We start from the raw sequence: 16,234 nt of genomic DNA on the forward strand, positions 1-16,234 counted from the left end.
TTGGACTAAGTAGTTCAATTATATGGATTAGTTTTACAATCTTTTTATGAACCTTTTGAAGCGTCACAGTGTCATTTGTGTAGCTATCAATGGAGGGACAGAATGCTCTCAGATTTCATCAAAAAGATCTTCATTTGTGTTCTTACGGGTTTGGAACGACATGAGGGTGAGTAATTAATGACAGAAATTTCATGTTTGGGTGAACTAACCCTTTAATAAATAATACATTTAAAATTATGAATATAAAAATATTATATTATATTAATTATATTATAAAATGTAGATATATATATAAAGTGTAGATTCTGTGAGATTAGTATGTGATTACAACCTTCCTGGCTGCTAAAGTGTGATGTCTAAACACTACATAGCGAGGTTCATATTAGCCTGACATATGGCAGCAGTCAAAGCAGTTATTCACATTCACTCTGTATGCGTGTGTGTAAACACTAGGAGTTAATCAGCTGAGTGAGTGAATACAATTGTGTGATTCTGGATCACAACCAGGTGGACTCTGGTCCAAAAGCACAGACAGAAGTGACTTCGTTAACATGAATGTCCGTTCTCCATTGGTTTCTAGGGGCAACGAGACAGAAATGGTTTGTGGGATGGGAAATTTTCACTTTTCACAGTATGCACAGCAACCATGGGAATAGGCACTTTGTTCAAATGAACATTATGAACTATGAATAATGTAATATGACAGCTTATATGTTATAGTGATGCTTACTCTTGTAGTTGTGAAGTGGGAAACTTCTAAACACAAAACAAACGCCCAGAATCCTTAATTCGACAAGACAAACTCCCACATACTCACAAACATATTTGCAATAACAAGTCATGATGCCCACAACTGCGCTAGGTAATACTTCAGTTGCAGCCCAACTCAGTTACCTACATGTTTATGATGATTTATATGGCAGCACCAGACACTACAGGGCACAGTCCGGTCTCCAAACACATCAGAGAGCCACTGAGGGTCGCACAGACTGATAACTCTATCCGACTGAACACACACATACACTCAAGCAGGGCTCACTAACAGCTGATTGAGGACAGCTGTCATGCTTCTCAGTGTATACTTCCTGCTTGGAGTTAGTTAGCACGGGATTATCGGAAGACATAATGCCGCAGCCAGGGCTTAAAACTAAACCTCTCTCACCTCTCATTGCTTTCCTGCCCTCATCTTCTGCATCACTGACCCTAAATCTGTTTCCCAAATTCTCTCCCTCTCTCTCACTTTTTCATGCTTTGCGCACTCTTTCTCTCTCTTGTGCACACCTGCTCCACCCTCCTCATACAAAAGTCATAAATTAACCTATATGACTGGGCATCCTACATGACAGCCGTTCTTTATTCCCGGCATCTTTCCTCAGATCTTTCTATCCCATACTGACATAACACTTCCCCGCAGATGTCGATCATCCCAGCTCTAACGAAAGCATGTGTGTGTACTCATAAATAACCCCTCCTTCATGTGCTCTCTTAAACCAATGAATGTCCAGCCTTGAGTTTCTCCTCCTAAAATATCCCAACAAAGACTCCCATTATAAATAAACAATACTCACTGGCTATTTTTAACCAGGGGTTTCATGCTAAAGGGGGGAAGATAGGTATCCCAATGCAACAGCTTTGCTGCCTGCGATGAGATCTTAGAAATAAAGTTTTTGATTTGGACAACGTAATACAGCTGAATTCCAGCGACACATCTGTTATACAGCACTGGAAATAAAATTTCAATGTTATTTTTCATATCAATCTAAATGCATACAGTAAAAAAAAAAAGTAATATAAAATAACTTAATGGCAATTAAAAAAGACACCATTTATTTGATGTAAAGAGAATCAAATTTAAAATACATGAATAATAAACTAATAAATAATTGCATTTAAATGTATTAATGCTGTAATATTATGAGTATTAAATATTTTAAATATTCTTTTCAGTATTATAAATAACTAATTACTCATTAAGTTAAATACATGAATAAAACATTAATGCAGCAATATATAGCCTAATAATTATATTTTAAATATTTTATTTCTATTTTTCTATATTGTAAAATAATTTTGTAATATTACATAATAATAATAATAATTGTATTATTATTATTGTTATAGGCAATGATGAAATCATATATGCTGTTTATATATTTAGTTATTATATATATATATATATATATATATATATATATATATATATATATAGCTTTCAAACATCAAGAAAGTATCCTACTTACAAAACCATCTGTATGTGATGCTTCTAGTAGAGATATGAGTCTCTCTGGGTTCTTGAGTAGTAGTTTATAATCAAACACCGCTGATTTGTTCCTCTGGTCCCGTTGACTGGATTTGAACTCAGATCTGTCCCGGTCCATAGTCACAGTGTGGTAAAACAGCCCTACCGCTATCCCCAACAGCAGAAGGGGACCCGTGCAGCACCTCCGGCGTAGCGTCCAGATCCCACGGAAAAGCATTCCCACTTCTGCACAAACGCTCCTGGATAGAGTCAACAGACATACCATTGGGAATGTGCGTTTGGTCCCCACATCATCCCTAAGGATCACGGCTGCGCTGTCGAGCGACAAGCGCTCAAACGCGCAGTTCAGGAATCCGACGCGCTGTGTAAAAGCGCACATATCTGAAGACGCTTCATGACATGATCATGGAAAATCTTGAACTAATTCGACGTGCGTCAGAGCTGGTGGTGAAAAGTCTCGTTTCAACGGTGCGAGTGTCCAAACAGTGAAAAGTTTCTCTGAAGGCTTCTTTTTTTTTCTTCTTCTCAAAGCTGCTGAGCCCCACGGTTGATTAAAAACACTCCGGAGCAGCGAAACCTCATGACTGAGAGTAATGATACGCCTCCTTCACGCTGAGCGCGCGCTGTCAGAGAGAGCCTCCCTTAACCAAACCGCTTTAAAGTTGTGAATTCGGCTAGGTTACTCAAACATATTAAAAACTTAAATGCCTGTCCGTTCCTGGACGTGTGTTAGCGGTCATTTTACAGTATTTTGTTTTTAAAATTGGTGGACAGTGTAGACGAGCGTGACATCAGTGGTAGTTGCGTCGCTTCTCACTGTTTTTAGGTCTCGCGCGCATAAACGCTACGGGTTTTTTTTTTTTTTTTTAAAGAGTTAAATTACCTCAACGTTTAAAAACGCGTCTCGAGACCCCCCTTTCATCTAACGTTACACACTGAAGTGGAATCAACGGTAGGAGACACTGTTTAAGTTAATGCCAGCAAAAAAGAGAGTGTTTGGGTTTGTTCTTTTGCTTTGCTAAGTGCGCACCTGGTTTGCGTTAACCCGTTTATTCCCAACATTTCCCCGGCTAAGTGAGAACATGCACGCATTTTACTCTTTGGATGCCCAATGAAACAAAATAAATGCTATTCTGATATGAATATAGCTACATACTTATACATAATGCCGTTGTGTGCAAATAGGAATGTTATATGAATACATGCTGTTTTGTTGGTTTCATTTAAAAGAGCAATACTTCTATTTACTATTTTAGCAGTGACCACTTAAATGTTTACATGTATTGTGGTCCTGATTTTTAATAATTAATTAGGACCCTATAATATTATATATTACATTTATGGTTACAATTTAGAGATGCAACCTGGAATTAAACAGCTCTGTTCATTTACACCAGCCTTGCAAAATGTTCCCATGAGTCTGAACTTTAATTTAAAGTTCACAACATCTATAACTATTTTTTAAAAACCCTTCAAACTTAATGTAAATGTTGGCCGCAAATTAAATGAGTTAAAATGAAAAGAACAGCACCTTTTCCCAAGCCTTAACTAAAATCAGAGAGCACCGATTGGTTGATAGGAACATTGTTCAAGGACTAAAAAGTCATTGATCCAGAAACATCTACTCTGGAAAATAAACTGTAAAATGTATTTGATCATTGACAATGCACTTAAAGACAGTGTGTACCAAAAGTTCTTAATCATTTTATTGTTTTTTCCCCCCCACATCTCTCAAAATTTATCACCACATCAGTGCAGTACAGGCTAGAAACACAGACACACAAACATACACACAGGTCACAGTTGTTCATTTGTTCTATAGTATACCATAAGAGCTCCTTGCTAAAATAAGAAACAATCTGTCCTTTAAGCGGAGCATAATACATCATCTATCCATTACACACACAAATAATCCAGCAAAACAACATTTTCACTGGACAAGCAATGGGGCGTCACTGTTGCCGTTGTAATCCGTTCATATCAGGATCCTTTAAGATTTTTTTTATAGAGTTGAATGTCTCTGAGACTTGCAGTTCATCAAACAGTTCAGGACTACAATTCCCAGTCTGCATCATGTCAATCCATACTATGCCGATATGGATTAGCAGGAGCTGCCAGATGCGAAGAGTCATCACACATGGCAAGCTGAGGAATGTCTTGAATGATAAAATAAATGGGCCTTCCAATATCATCTCGCCCATCCGCCTCCATAAAGATTAATGGAGATGAAGAGAAAAACATAAAAACAGGAAAAGTTTTGATGGCAGTGTGTGCTTAGATTCACCAGCTAAAAACGCCCAAATTGGTTGTGATTTACACAAACACACACAGCAGCCACACCATCTTTCAGGCAAAGATCTCTCACACACATCTACACACCCCGATCTCATGGTGATGTAACATGTACACTCTCAGTCGAGGGGGACAGTCATATCAGAGAGGTTGGCCCAGGTGACTTGGCATTTATTTGTGCCGGCTTCCCCTCCTCTTCATGGCGGCTGTACACTGTGGGCAATACCACTTCCCTTTAGGTGCCTCGGTCAAACCCACGCAGCCGTAGTGGAACCACTCGATCGGACACTGCGGGAAGAAACGAGAAAAGAGTCGGGATCAAATGAACAATTTCTCTGATTGTGCATCATTCAAAACGTCATAAAACAACCAGCAAATATATACAGTACCGGTCAAAAGTTTGTCCACATTACTATTTTTATTGTTTTTGTCTCTTACGCTCATCAAGCCTGCATTTATTTGATCAAAAATACAGAAAAAAAAAACAGTAATGTTGTGAAATATTATTACAATTTAAAATAATAGTTTGTTTTTAATTTGCTTTAAAATATAATTTATTTCTGTGATGCAAAAATGAATTTTCATCAGCCATTACTCCAGTCTTCAGTGTCACATGATCCTTCAGAAATCATTGTAATATGCTGATTTAATACTCAGATATTATCAATGTTGGAAACAGTTGTGCTGCTTAATATTTTTTTGGAACCTGTGATACTTTTTTGAAGATTCATTGATGAATAAAAGGTTAAAAAGAACAGCATTTATTTAAAATATAAATCTTTTCTAACAATATAAGTCTTTACTGTAACTTTATCAATTTAACACATCCTTGCTGAATAAAAGTATTAATATCTTTTAAAAAAAGAAAAGCTTTGCAACACAGAATTATATTTTAAAGTAAATTAAAATAGAAAAATGTTATTAGCTGTTTTTTTTAAATAAAATAAATATGAATAAAGTTTAATATTTTATAATTTTAAAAATGTAATTTTAAATAGTCCTTCTATAAATTTAATACATTATATATCTATAATATTCTATCACTGATCCCTGAAACAATAATACTGATTATTGTTTGCTGTCATCTCTCCAAAATCATAGCTGCCCAAGGGTCACAATAGCTGTCAGAGCACAGATAGTATGTGTTGTTTGAAGAGGAAATGTGACTGTATGTCTCTAGAGATGAAGGGATGACTTACATCCTGGTTATCACAGCCAACCATCTCTCCGTATGACACCTGCACAAAGACAGAGAGAGAATGAGACACAGAGCATTAGGGACAAACGCGCACACGCGCACCTGCAGCCGAGTGTCACGAATGTGCGCACCTGCGAACAAAGACTGTGCAAGTTTGGTCTTTGATGTCTATTCAGAGACACGCACACACACACACCCACATTTCTATTTTTGATATACTCTGACAAAAGCAATATTACTGAGGCCATAAAACAAATGCATTCAGGGGGAGACAATTCTTTTGCACTCATACATAAACTTAAAACACACACACACACACTCCTTCTGCAAACCGTTATTGGAGTCATACACCTCACCTTCCTGAACAGATCTGACTTTCTTGTATGATCTTGCTTTAGTGGCCATGATTAAAAATAGTTTAAAAGATATGTTTTTCCTTTTCAATTCATTTGTTATTGTCATATTTGTCTATTGTTTAATAGAATATTTGGGAGCAGACGTCACAGTTATTGTATGTCACTTGCAGCTGTGTGTGCATTGTTGTGGCAGAAAAGCAGTGGTAACAAGTGGAGGAAAACAGGCAAAATACACAGAATAAAAGAAAAAAAATGTCTTGTGCCTTTGGATGCCAGAATCAGAATGCAAAAAAAAAAAAAAATCTAAAAATTTAAATAATACGGTATACCATCGCTGAAGACGCCTTTTGAAGCTAAACGCAGACGTTAATGGATCCAAGCCATTAAACATACAGACTGGACTGATGAAACCTGCGATGATTAGTCTACTATTGAAGCATGAATTTGATGTAAACAATAGGTCTACATAATATTCACATATGCATTTCATAGGAAGCATAATGTATCAGCCCTACAGTTACAGCATAAAGTAATATTTAAACCTATAACATTTGACAACATTTAAACCTCTCACAATTCTGAATTTTTTCCCCTCACAATTGCGAGTTTATATCACGATTCTGAGGAAAACAGTTCAGAATTGTGGGACATAAACTTGCAATTCTGATTTTTCTTCTCAGAAATGTGAGATATAAACAAAAAACATCATCGCTGTTTGCAAAAACCCAAATGGTCTATTCTGTAACGTTTTATGCAATTTTGATCAGGTCTTTCTTCTAAAAAAAAACAGATTTATATCATACTTACTGTATGATATAAGGGACTAAAATTTTAAATTAAATTAATAACAACAACAAAAAAACAAACAAAAAAAACGACAAAATACAGGGTGCAAAAAAAAAAAAAAAAAAAAAAAAAAATGTAATACTTCGCCAATATTTACAATATTTAATTTAATTTTTTTATTTTTGAACTTAGAAATATTTTGTTTTAGAATTTTATAATAATATATTTATTTTAATGAGTATTATAATAATTTATTTTTAATTCCCAAAATATTTGTTTCTTTTTTTTATTTTTAGACCTTTTCCATTAATTAGAAACAGTGACGAGGGAATAGGAGACAGAGAAAAAGAAATTGTGACTCGTCCCGACACAAATCTGCCTAACCAACTGCTTTAATGTGTAGATCTTTACTGCCATACCAAAGCTTTGAAATGTAGATAGTGATACCAATTAATTAGCACGAGGCAATCAATCAAAGTAGATCATTCCAATATTAGAATCACTAGTAGTAGTAGTGACGCTAGAATCAGTACGCTGCATGAGAGAGATGTGACATGAACACACCTGGTTGCAGATGCAGTATCTGGGTTCGTTGGGGTCGTAGGTCCAGTCCACCTGACTGCTGGTGTCAGTTTCTGTGACTGTGGTCTGTACCAGCTCATGAGCCAATGCTGATGATGAAGAGCAGGATGACAGTGAAGAGGAAGAGGAGGATGAAGAGGACTGATGGTTGGAAGACTTAGTGTTGCCTCTGAAAAAATTTAAAAAAAGCAGGAATGTGGTTAAACAAAATCCAATGTATATGAATTTGGAAGGCATTTTGTGCTTCTAGAGGTGGTACAATATACAAAAGCAACACAAACACATATCTGGGTGGCTCATTCAGGAACCTATTAGGTGAGTATGGAAACAGACTTACTTGGTCTTGCGTCCTGTGCGGGAGTCTGAGCTGTTGCTGGACGTGAGGGGCTGTGTGAGGGTGTTAGCCAGCGCAGAAGACGAGTAACTGCTGGAGTCCCGGCTCAAAGCAAACTCCCGCCCCAAGAAATCGTTGTTCTTGACAGCTTCATAACTGGCCTTGAGACTGGACGTTCTCCTGCCCTCTTTCATCTGAAACACACACACACACATTAAAAGAGGATGAAGAAACCACCTGAGTTCCTTAAAGAAATGTGCTGATAATTTCATAGCTATGGAAGCTTGTTTTTATCTTACAATTGTGATTTCTTTTCTCACTAACTTGCACTTTTTTTCTCATAATTGAGTTTATATCTCACAATTGACTTCATAACCCGCAATTGACTTCATAACCCGCAATTGTGAGTTTATATTTTACAATTTTGAGAAAAAAAGTCAGAAATGCAATATATAAAGTTGCAATTGCAACTATATTTCTCAGAATTCTGACCTTTTTTTCCTTAGAATTTATGAGAAATAAAGTCAGATTAAAAAAAAAAAAAAAAGAAGTCAGAATTGTGAGATAAAGTCGCAATTACCTTTTTTTATTTTTTATTCCATGGTGGATCAGTATCATTTTCAGAGTATCTCAAAACAACAACAACAAAAATTATATATATATATATATATATATATATATATACACACATACACACACACACACACACACAAGCTGAAAAATAAAAACAATAACTGATGTTACGTAGTCTCACTGGAGACAAAAGGCTTAATGAAATATCCAAAATTACAGGACAGGGTGTGTCGATGTGATTTCCCTCGAGGAACAATATCAAAGTGCCTCTGTGTAGTGAATGCTGAAATTAACAAGGCCTTAGTGCCACGATAACATAATCTGATACAAAAATAACAGAAAGGGGAAGAAAAGCACAAAAAAGACCCCCAAAAGGCCAAAAATAGTTGAAAAAGGAAGTGAAGGGAGGAGGGGGGAACAAATAGCTCTAGAATTAAAGGGGAAGAGGGAGGATGGTGGTTTTACCTGTGCGGTAGCTTGCACTGCCTGAGCTGCTGCCATGGAAATGGCCCCCGCCCCTGCAGCAGGCCCGGCAGGAAGTGGGCTCAGGTTGTATGAGGAAAGCGATTGGGAGGAGTTTACGTTATACAAGCTGTTAGAGGACGACGTGCTGTTCACTCTGCAGCCTGCAACACACACAAAAATCACACTTAGTATATAACCAGAAAGACTTGAGGAACAATACAACACAAGTGATGAGTCATCTCATTACATCATAAAAATCATTTCTTCTGAACCATTCAATAGTTATCACAAGCATATGTGCCAATAGGGATTGGGGTTGCAGTTATTCTAAATATTCACTATATATTTGTAATGATTTTGTTGGAAATATAAAATTTCAATGATTTTAATACACTTTTTATTTAGCCGTTATGTTCCCTAAAGACTGTCAAAATGCTTACATAATAGTATAGAGCATGTAGGTTAAAAAATAAAATAAATAAATCATCATTCTTTCTTGTGTTCATTTAATGGAGAAAAAACAAAAAAACACAGTTAACAGTTTGTGTTGTTTTAGTTCTTACATAAATCATTTTGAATTATCACTTGACAACAACGGCTATTCAGCTTTATTGATTGTTCCTCTGACAGGAAAAATAAAAAATAAAATAAAATAAATCACCCTTTTAAGTGATTTAAAACTGAATACACTAACATTCAAAAAGGTTTGGGGTCAATAAGATAAAAAAAAAAAAACTTATTCAGCAAGGATGCATTAAATTCATCAAGTGTGACAGTAAGTACATTTAATGTTACAAAAGATTTCTTTTTAAAATAAATGATGTTCTTTTAAACTTTTAATTTATCAAAGAATGCTGAAAAAAAAAAAAAAAATTTCACAGTTTCCACCAAAAAATTAAGCTTTAAAAAAAATAGGTTTTCAGCATTAATAATGATAATAAATATTTCTTGAGCATCAAATCAGTATATTAGAATGATTTCTGAAGGTTCATGTGACACTGAAGACTGGAGTGATGATGCTGAAAATTCAGCTTCGCCATCACAGAAATAAATTACATGAAAAATATATTTAAAAAATATATTACAATTATTTTAAAAGGTCATAATATTACTGTTTGTTCTGTACTTTTGATAAACAAAAAATGCAGTCTAGGTACGCATTATTTCAAAAACATTAAAAAACACATTTGAACAGTCTTGCAAATGTTGAAATAATATTGTCAACCAGCTGAAAATGTAAGTAAAGTCAGTAAAGAGTGTATGTTTGTGTCTGATGTGTTTTTATAGGGCGACTTAAGAGGAGTGAGAATGTGTGTTTTACCTGGTGTGTTTTCTTTAGAGGCGTCTGACGTGAGTGTGGAGAGCAGGGCCTCTGACTTAAACTTCTTTTCTGGTACGTGTTCAGTAGTGTGGTGGGCTGGCGCGCTGTACTTCCTCTCTGTCAAAAGACACACAAAGCAGGTCAGAAGACTGGAACAGAAAAATGGGGAGCAGACAGTCTCTTGAAACAAGCTTACTCTCCACAGTGGCGTGTGAATGTACATGGTGGTTATTGACAGGTTGGGAGGGACTGTCCATCTCCAGCGACCCTGGAAGAGGTAAAACTGACTTTACAAGCAATTTAAAATCAGCACAAAGCTACAACATGGTCAGTTTACTAAAGTCTGTCCAGACATTTTCATACTAGCATTATTTTACCTTTCCAAAGAAGACTAAGCAAGAAGTAATTTAAGTGCTACCAATTAAAAACATTTTTTTTAAAATTAGCCCTTTCATTAAAACTACGAAGAAGGTGATTGACAGGTGCCACTCACGTCTCTCCAGGATCTCTGTGATACCAGCATTATCCGCCTCCAGTTCCATTTTGAACTTCGCCAACTCCTGATCCAACTTCCGCAAGTGTCTATCAACCTACATAGCGACACCAACATCACAATAACATCAAGAAGCAGCAGATTTCCCATAAACCAGGGTAAATCAAAAGAGATTTAAATTAAAGCACATGAAAAGTGTTGATAAATGAAACAGCAGGAATAAAGGCATGCCTGAGAGCTGCTGCCCATTCACTATCAATGATGTACCGCCACCTATTGGAAACATGAAGTATTGACACAAAGCACCTTAACATCTCATTCAGTAATAGTACTCACCAGATCATAAATTTGATTGGCTAGTTGGACCTTTTCATCTGCATCTTCCAAAGCTTTATAGTAGTCCTGACAAAGAGAAAGACACTTTGAGTGCATATGATCCCCCACTGCAATACTATTCGTTCATTATTAAAAATATTGAAGGTTTTTTCTTCTCTCTCTTATATATATAAATTTTGTTTGTTAGCATACAAAATTGTATTTTGTGACCAAATCAGTGAGTAAGAAATACATCTGTCTGATTTTATCTTGATATCTCTGTTAATATGTTGAAAAATGCTAATTTATTGTCTTTTATTTTCATTTTATCTCTTGTTGAAAAGCATCAATAAAAAAGTAAAAGGTTTTCACATTTGAATTTCCTGCTAGGACAAAAAGTACTATCAGAATCAATAACATTTTTATTACTTGGATCAACTGAGGTGCACAGCATCTGTTCTTTACCTTTTTAATGATTTCCATCTGTTCTTCCCTCCATTCAGGCTTGTTCTTCTTGGCGTTAGTAAAGAACTCATTAACCCGCTGCTCTAGCTGATCCATCGCATCTGAACAAAGGAACAGAGGCAGGAGTAAGTCAAGAGCCCAATCACACTGATTGGCTACTCTGTAAGTCTATGGTCAGATCACGGAAATAAATCTTTTGACGGAGTAGGTGGTGTGTAGCCTAGTGGTCAAAGATCTGGTTAAAGATCATTAAAAGGTTGCAGGTTCAACCCCCACAAAGGGTGATCCATGAACCGTCACAATTGAAGGCATTTGAACTGTCGCCAGTATCGATATATACGATACAATCTTTATTTGAAGCGTCAAATTACTTTCAAATGGTGATTTACTCTATTTTGATTGCTACATTAGTGTGTAAATCCTGAACTATAAACACTTTATGATACTGTGTGGTTTGTGAAGCTGTTTCATACCTATACATGAAAACTGCTCTCTCTGTATAGTGAGAAAAAAAAACCTTAAAACAATTTACAGTTGTTAATTAGTTTTTTTACTTTAGTTTAGTTTTTTTCCTTTTGATTTTGGTGTGAAATACGACCTGGTCATGTTCTTGACAGATTTCTCTAACCTCATGTTCCAGTAATCTACTGTAAAGACGGCTAGTAGTTCAAATTACTAACTAAAATAAGTTACTAGGTTGGTCAAATGCTGATGGTTTATACTTCATGCAAAACCTATAACGGTCAAAAAATATATGCATGTACTATAACACACATGATCAGAGTGATGAAGACTATTATCAGCAGGGACACTGACAGTGTCAACAGGGTTTGTGGACGGTAAAAATATAATGTATTAAAATAAATAATGCATGCTTGTGCAAATCACATGTTTGTCCTTATCCGAGTTACACTCATGTTGCTCAACTTCCACATGGTTTTATGCACTTCACATCAGCATGCAATGCAACATCATAACACATGCATGCTCATTATGCATGCACAATCACTTAACAATTCCCCACTGTTATGAAGGACTTTCTGCTTTAGTCAAGGTCATATGTGATGTTTTAAGGGAGAAGAGTGAGTTTAAACTGGAATCGTACTCTGCACTTGCAGGTCCATCTCTCTCATTTCCGTAAACCTGTCGCGGAGATCCATGGGTAGCTGCTCGATCACTGCCGGGGAGAAGAACAGAAACGCGTTACAGGCTAACGGCTGCGACGTCTTCACACTTCCAAAACAGCCCTCCCAGACACTTAACCGCATTAATACGAACATGAACCATTAAAAGAACTCATATACTCACTCTCGAGGTAGTCCTCAAGGTACAACATTCTGGCGGAGAGAGTGTTTCAGGCGTTTTAGTGAAAGGGTGTTTTTCGTCAATATGGCGTCGCAGACAGCGGAGAACTGAAGGGGAGGAAAAAACACAAGATGACAGGGGAGGGGCTTACGTGAAGGGCGTAGGATTTGATTGGACGCTGCGCGGAAGCTGACTTTTTGTGATTGCTTTCATGGGATTTGTAGTTCTTTAATTGCGCTATTTTAAACTACATCCACTGCTGCAAATTGCAGGATGTAATATGGATTATGGTATGGCAGCGGTGGATGTAGTTTCAAATTTACCATAATTTATGATACAATATGGACAACATGCAGATATCTAATTACACAAATGTGTGTTTTCTCTAGAACTGTTTATGTTGATGTGATGGTTCAACGCAATATTTTTCTGCCCTCAAATATAAAATTTAAGGGTAAAAGTTATTTGGGTAAAAGGGCTATTTGAAATTAAACTATTTTACACTAAAAATAATATATAGCCTATGAACGGGACTGAGTCCAGGCAGTGAATTTCAAGGGGGGACGGGGTTCTAGTTAAAAATGAAGAGGATTTCATCTTTTATCCATGTAATAGCCTCCAAACGCTATTTAAATATGTAAAATATGCCCCCAACTTAAAAGAACATTTCACTTCAACATTACACTTTCATATATATATATATATATATATATATATATATATGTATGTATGTATGTATATATGTGTATATATATATATATATATATATATATATATATATATCCCTATATACAGTTGAGCTCAAAAGTTTACATACCCCTTGCGGAATCTAGAAAAATGTTTCCTTCTGGAGCATCAGTGAATGTTTGCAGCTTTTGTAATAGTTTTGTCTGAGTCCCTCAGTTGTCCTCAGTGTGAAAAGATGGATCTCAAAATCATACAATCACTGCTGGAAAGGGTTCAAATATGCAGAAGATGCTGGAAAACCAAAGAATCTGCAGGACCTGAAGGATTTTTTCTGAAGAACAGAGCTCAGTTTAACTGCTCAGAACAAACAAGGGACTCATGAACAACCATCACAAAACAAAAAAATAGTCGTGGATCATCCAGGTAACCACACAGTATTAAGAATCAAGGTAAATTTTTGAATGGGGTCATTTTTATAAATTCTGCTATTTTTTTTGTCTTGTGGACTTTATGTAAACAACTGTTATGTGAAATAGCTTATTAAGGACAGTACTAAATAAAAAATAACATGCAATTTTCATGATCCTTCTTATTTTGTTAAAATGATTAACATTTTTGCAGATTCTGCAAGCTTTTGAGCTCAACTGTACACACACACACACACACACATATATATATATATAAATGCTAATTTGTGTGTGCATGTGTAATACTAATGAATGGAAGTATAATGTTAAAATGAAATGTTTTTTTGTTTTTGTTTTTGTTTTTTTTTGGAGACATATTTTATAGATTTAAACCATAGGCTTTCATGCCAAACCATTCAGTTTGCATCATCATGATTATGAGAGACATACAATCATTGTACTTGTGTACAGTCTTCTAGGTTATGCTGTGTTGGCCTTTGGAGGGCAGCACTGACTATAATATGGGATGACAATCCAGACGTTTGCTGTAGAGATGTGGTGCTGCCAGTAAGAGGCTTTTGTAAAACATACCGCTAGAAATTTGCCCGTGAAAGACAATGTAACTACCCAGCTGTCTCTTGAGAGGAAGAAACCTCAGCTTGACCCCACGTTTATTGTAGACAGTTATGATTTGGTGCAGTTGTGGTGAAAGAGGCTTTTTTTAAAACATCCCATTAAAATATTTTATTTCCAAGACAAAATTACCACACAGCTGTAGACATGAAATGTTCTGCAAAGTGACATTGCACCTCAGCTCTCAATTTAGATCAAATAAAAATATGCTTGAGATCATAAACAGGAAATGTGGCTCCTCCGATGACTGTTCCATCTGCATTTGTGGCGGTTTGAAAGCTATTTCTAGTTGTCCTTTTATATTTCTTCTCATCTGAGTTTCCTGGTGCTATATTTGCACAGTAGAATATCAAATAATATCAGTCAGTCAGTTAGGCTGATCCAAATTAAACAATGCAATATTGTTTTTGCGTACTGTAGCCTATTGTTTTTGCATTCATATTTTTTTCGGAACAGTTTTCTCTAACAAAATTATATTTTCTATTTAATGACTCATTTTAAGTCGCTAAGTTGCTGAACAATTAATATATTTAAAAACCCAACAATTAACAAAATGAAATACATTTAAACTGAGTGTTAGAACAGACCACTTTGAGAGAGAATTAAACGAGGGAGGTGAATAAGTAATATTGCATGCAAGTAAGAAAATCTATTATTTTAGCAAGTCTGTCTTAAATTCCTGCCATTTCCTTGCTCAAATCTATCACATGACTGAATGATTTTTACAGACTTATTATTACAGCTTCATAAACTGTAATTATTGCTGCTTTTGTATATGAATATTTGCCTGTGTAACATGCTCTTAGCCTATAAACCACCAGGACAGCTGCAGGATAGTAATATTAATCAACACACATTCCCAGATAACAGCAGATTGAGCCATCAGATGTGACCTCTTCACCCCAGCATACGATATCTTAGGGGCGGGGATCTGGATACACGCCAAGCACTGTTGATGTATGCGTTTGGGAAGCATGTAATGACCATAGAAACTGGTTAAGCAGGTAGAATGGCAATTAACATGAGGCACCCACAAATGAGCGGGTCCAAGTTGTCCCTAACTGGTCAGGTATGATGTAAAGATTCTCTGAAAGTGTCTCCAATAAGACAAAGACATTCAGACATCCATTTGTTTCCTTCTTATAGAATAGCTATTACCATAAAGAACAAAAGATTTATTTATTTATTTATTAGAAATGGCATTGTAGGATTAATTATTTGAGTTTATTCTTATGTAGTTTTCATATAAGCACTATATTAGTGTGCACATGTTATATTAGTAAAAATATCAAGCTCTGTCATGATGCCGCAGGATAATGGGACCTTATCGCAGCCTGATGATATTTACATCATTAATAGCACAGGCTGATTAGTTCATGTCGCATCTGCAACTACTATAGCAGTTTGCAGCGCACTTTCAGAGTTCCTCTGAAACACTGCACCTTCCCCAGCTCCACCTTTATAGATCTGCTACAGGTAATTCTATATCTGCTGTTTGTGCTGAAGCAGTATGTCTTACATGCCCGCAGCAATTTATGAGTGTATGTATTGGCAGTACAAAGTTCCTGTACTTGCTCTGCAGCATTAAAGGGATAGTTCACCCAAAAATGAAAATTATCCCATGATTTACTCACCCTCAAGCCATCTGTATATGACTATCTTCTTTCAGATGAACACAATCAGAGATATATTTAAAAATATCCTGGCTCTTACAAGCTTTATAATGGTAGTGAATGGGGGGGGGCGTGATTTTGAAGCCCCC

At 36.0% G+C, this 16,234-nt stretch overlaps 2 protein-coding genes across 4 annotated transcripts in view; both read right to left on the reverse strand.

Annotated features, from left to right (window-relative positions):
• cped1 (cadherin-like and PC-esterase domain containing 1) overlaps positions 1-3,270 on the reverse strand; it is a 57,521-nt gene extending 54,251 nt beyond the window's left edge. The window contains exon 1 of one of the 2 annotated variants that reach the window (XM_051891275.1): positions 2,241-3,270. In XM_051891275.1, the coding sequence (XP_051747235.1) occupies positions 2,241-2,639 (399 nt within the window). In that variant the 5' untranslated portion in view covers positions 2,640-3,270. The remainder of the gene's footprint in view (positions 1-2,240) is intronic. The other variant, XM_051891274.1, reaches the window with a different exon arrangement.
• A 674-nt stretch (positions 3,271-3,944) lies between these two features.
• On the reverse strand, positions 3,945-12,916 carry ing3 (inhibitor of growth family, member 3). 2 transcript variants are annotated; one of them, XM_051890084.1, is made up of 12 exons: positions 12,749-12,915; positions 12,546-12,617; positions 11,441-11,541; positions 10,997-11,062; positions 10,661-10,757; positions 10,364-10,435; positions 10,168-10,284; positions 8,847-9,007; positions 7,812-8,002; positions 7,457-7,643; positions 5,752-5,790; positions 3,945-4,840 (listed from the first exon to the last, which is right to left on the reverse strand). In XM_051890084.1, the coding sequence occupies exons 1-12, from the start codon at positions 12,774-12,776 to the stop codon at positions 4,724-4,726; spliced, it is 1,248 nt and encodes a 415-aa protein (XP_051746044.1). In that variant the 5' UTR covers positions 12,777-12,915; the 3' UTR covers positions 3,945-4,723. The 2 variants fall into 2 exon arrangements, with proteins under 2 accessions (XP_051746044.1, XP_051746045.1); XM_051890085.1 differs by having other exon boundaries at positions 4,801-4,840; positions 7,812-7,836; positions 8,868-9,007; positions 12,749-12,916.
• Between the last annotated feature and the right edge of the window lie 3,318 nt (positions 12,917-16,234).

This window comes from Ctenopharyngodon idella, chromosome 4 (assembly GCF_019924925.1).
Source record: "Ctenopharyngodon idella isolate HZGC_01 chromosome 4, HZGC01, whole genome shotgun sequence".
In the NCBI taxonomy this organism is placed as follows: Eukaryota; Metazoa; Chordata; class Actinopteri; order Cypriniformes; family Xenocyprididae; genus Ctenopharyngodon; species Ctenopharyngodon idella.

What these genes read in the sequence shown, in the direction of transcription:
- ing3 (XM_051890084.1), bottom strand. Translation starts at nt 12,776, where the DNA reads ATGTTGTACCTTGAGGACTACCTCGAGA. An exon ending in GATGGACCTGCAAGTGCAGA is followed by an intron (nt 11,542 to 12,545) that starts GTACGATTCCAG and finishes TCCTTTGTTCAG; the next exon opens with ATGCGATGGATCAGCTAGAG. An exon ending in CAGTGCAAGCTACCGCACAG is followed by an intron (nt 8,003 to 8,846) that starts GTAAAACCACCA and finishes TGTGTGTTTCAG; the next exon opens with ATGAAAGAGGGCAGGAGAAC.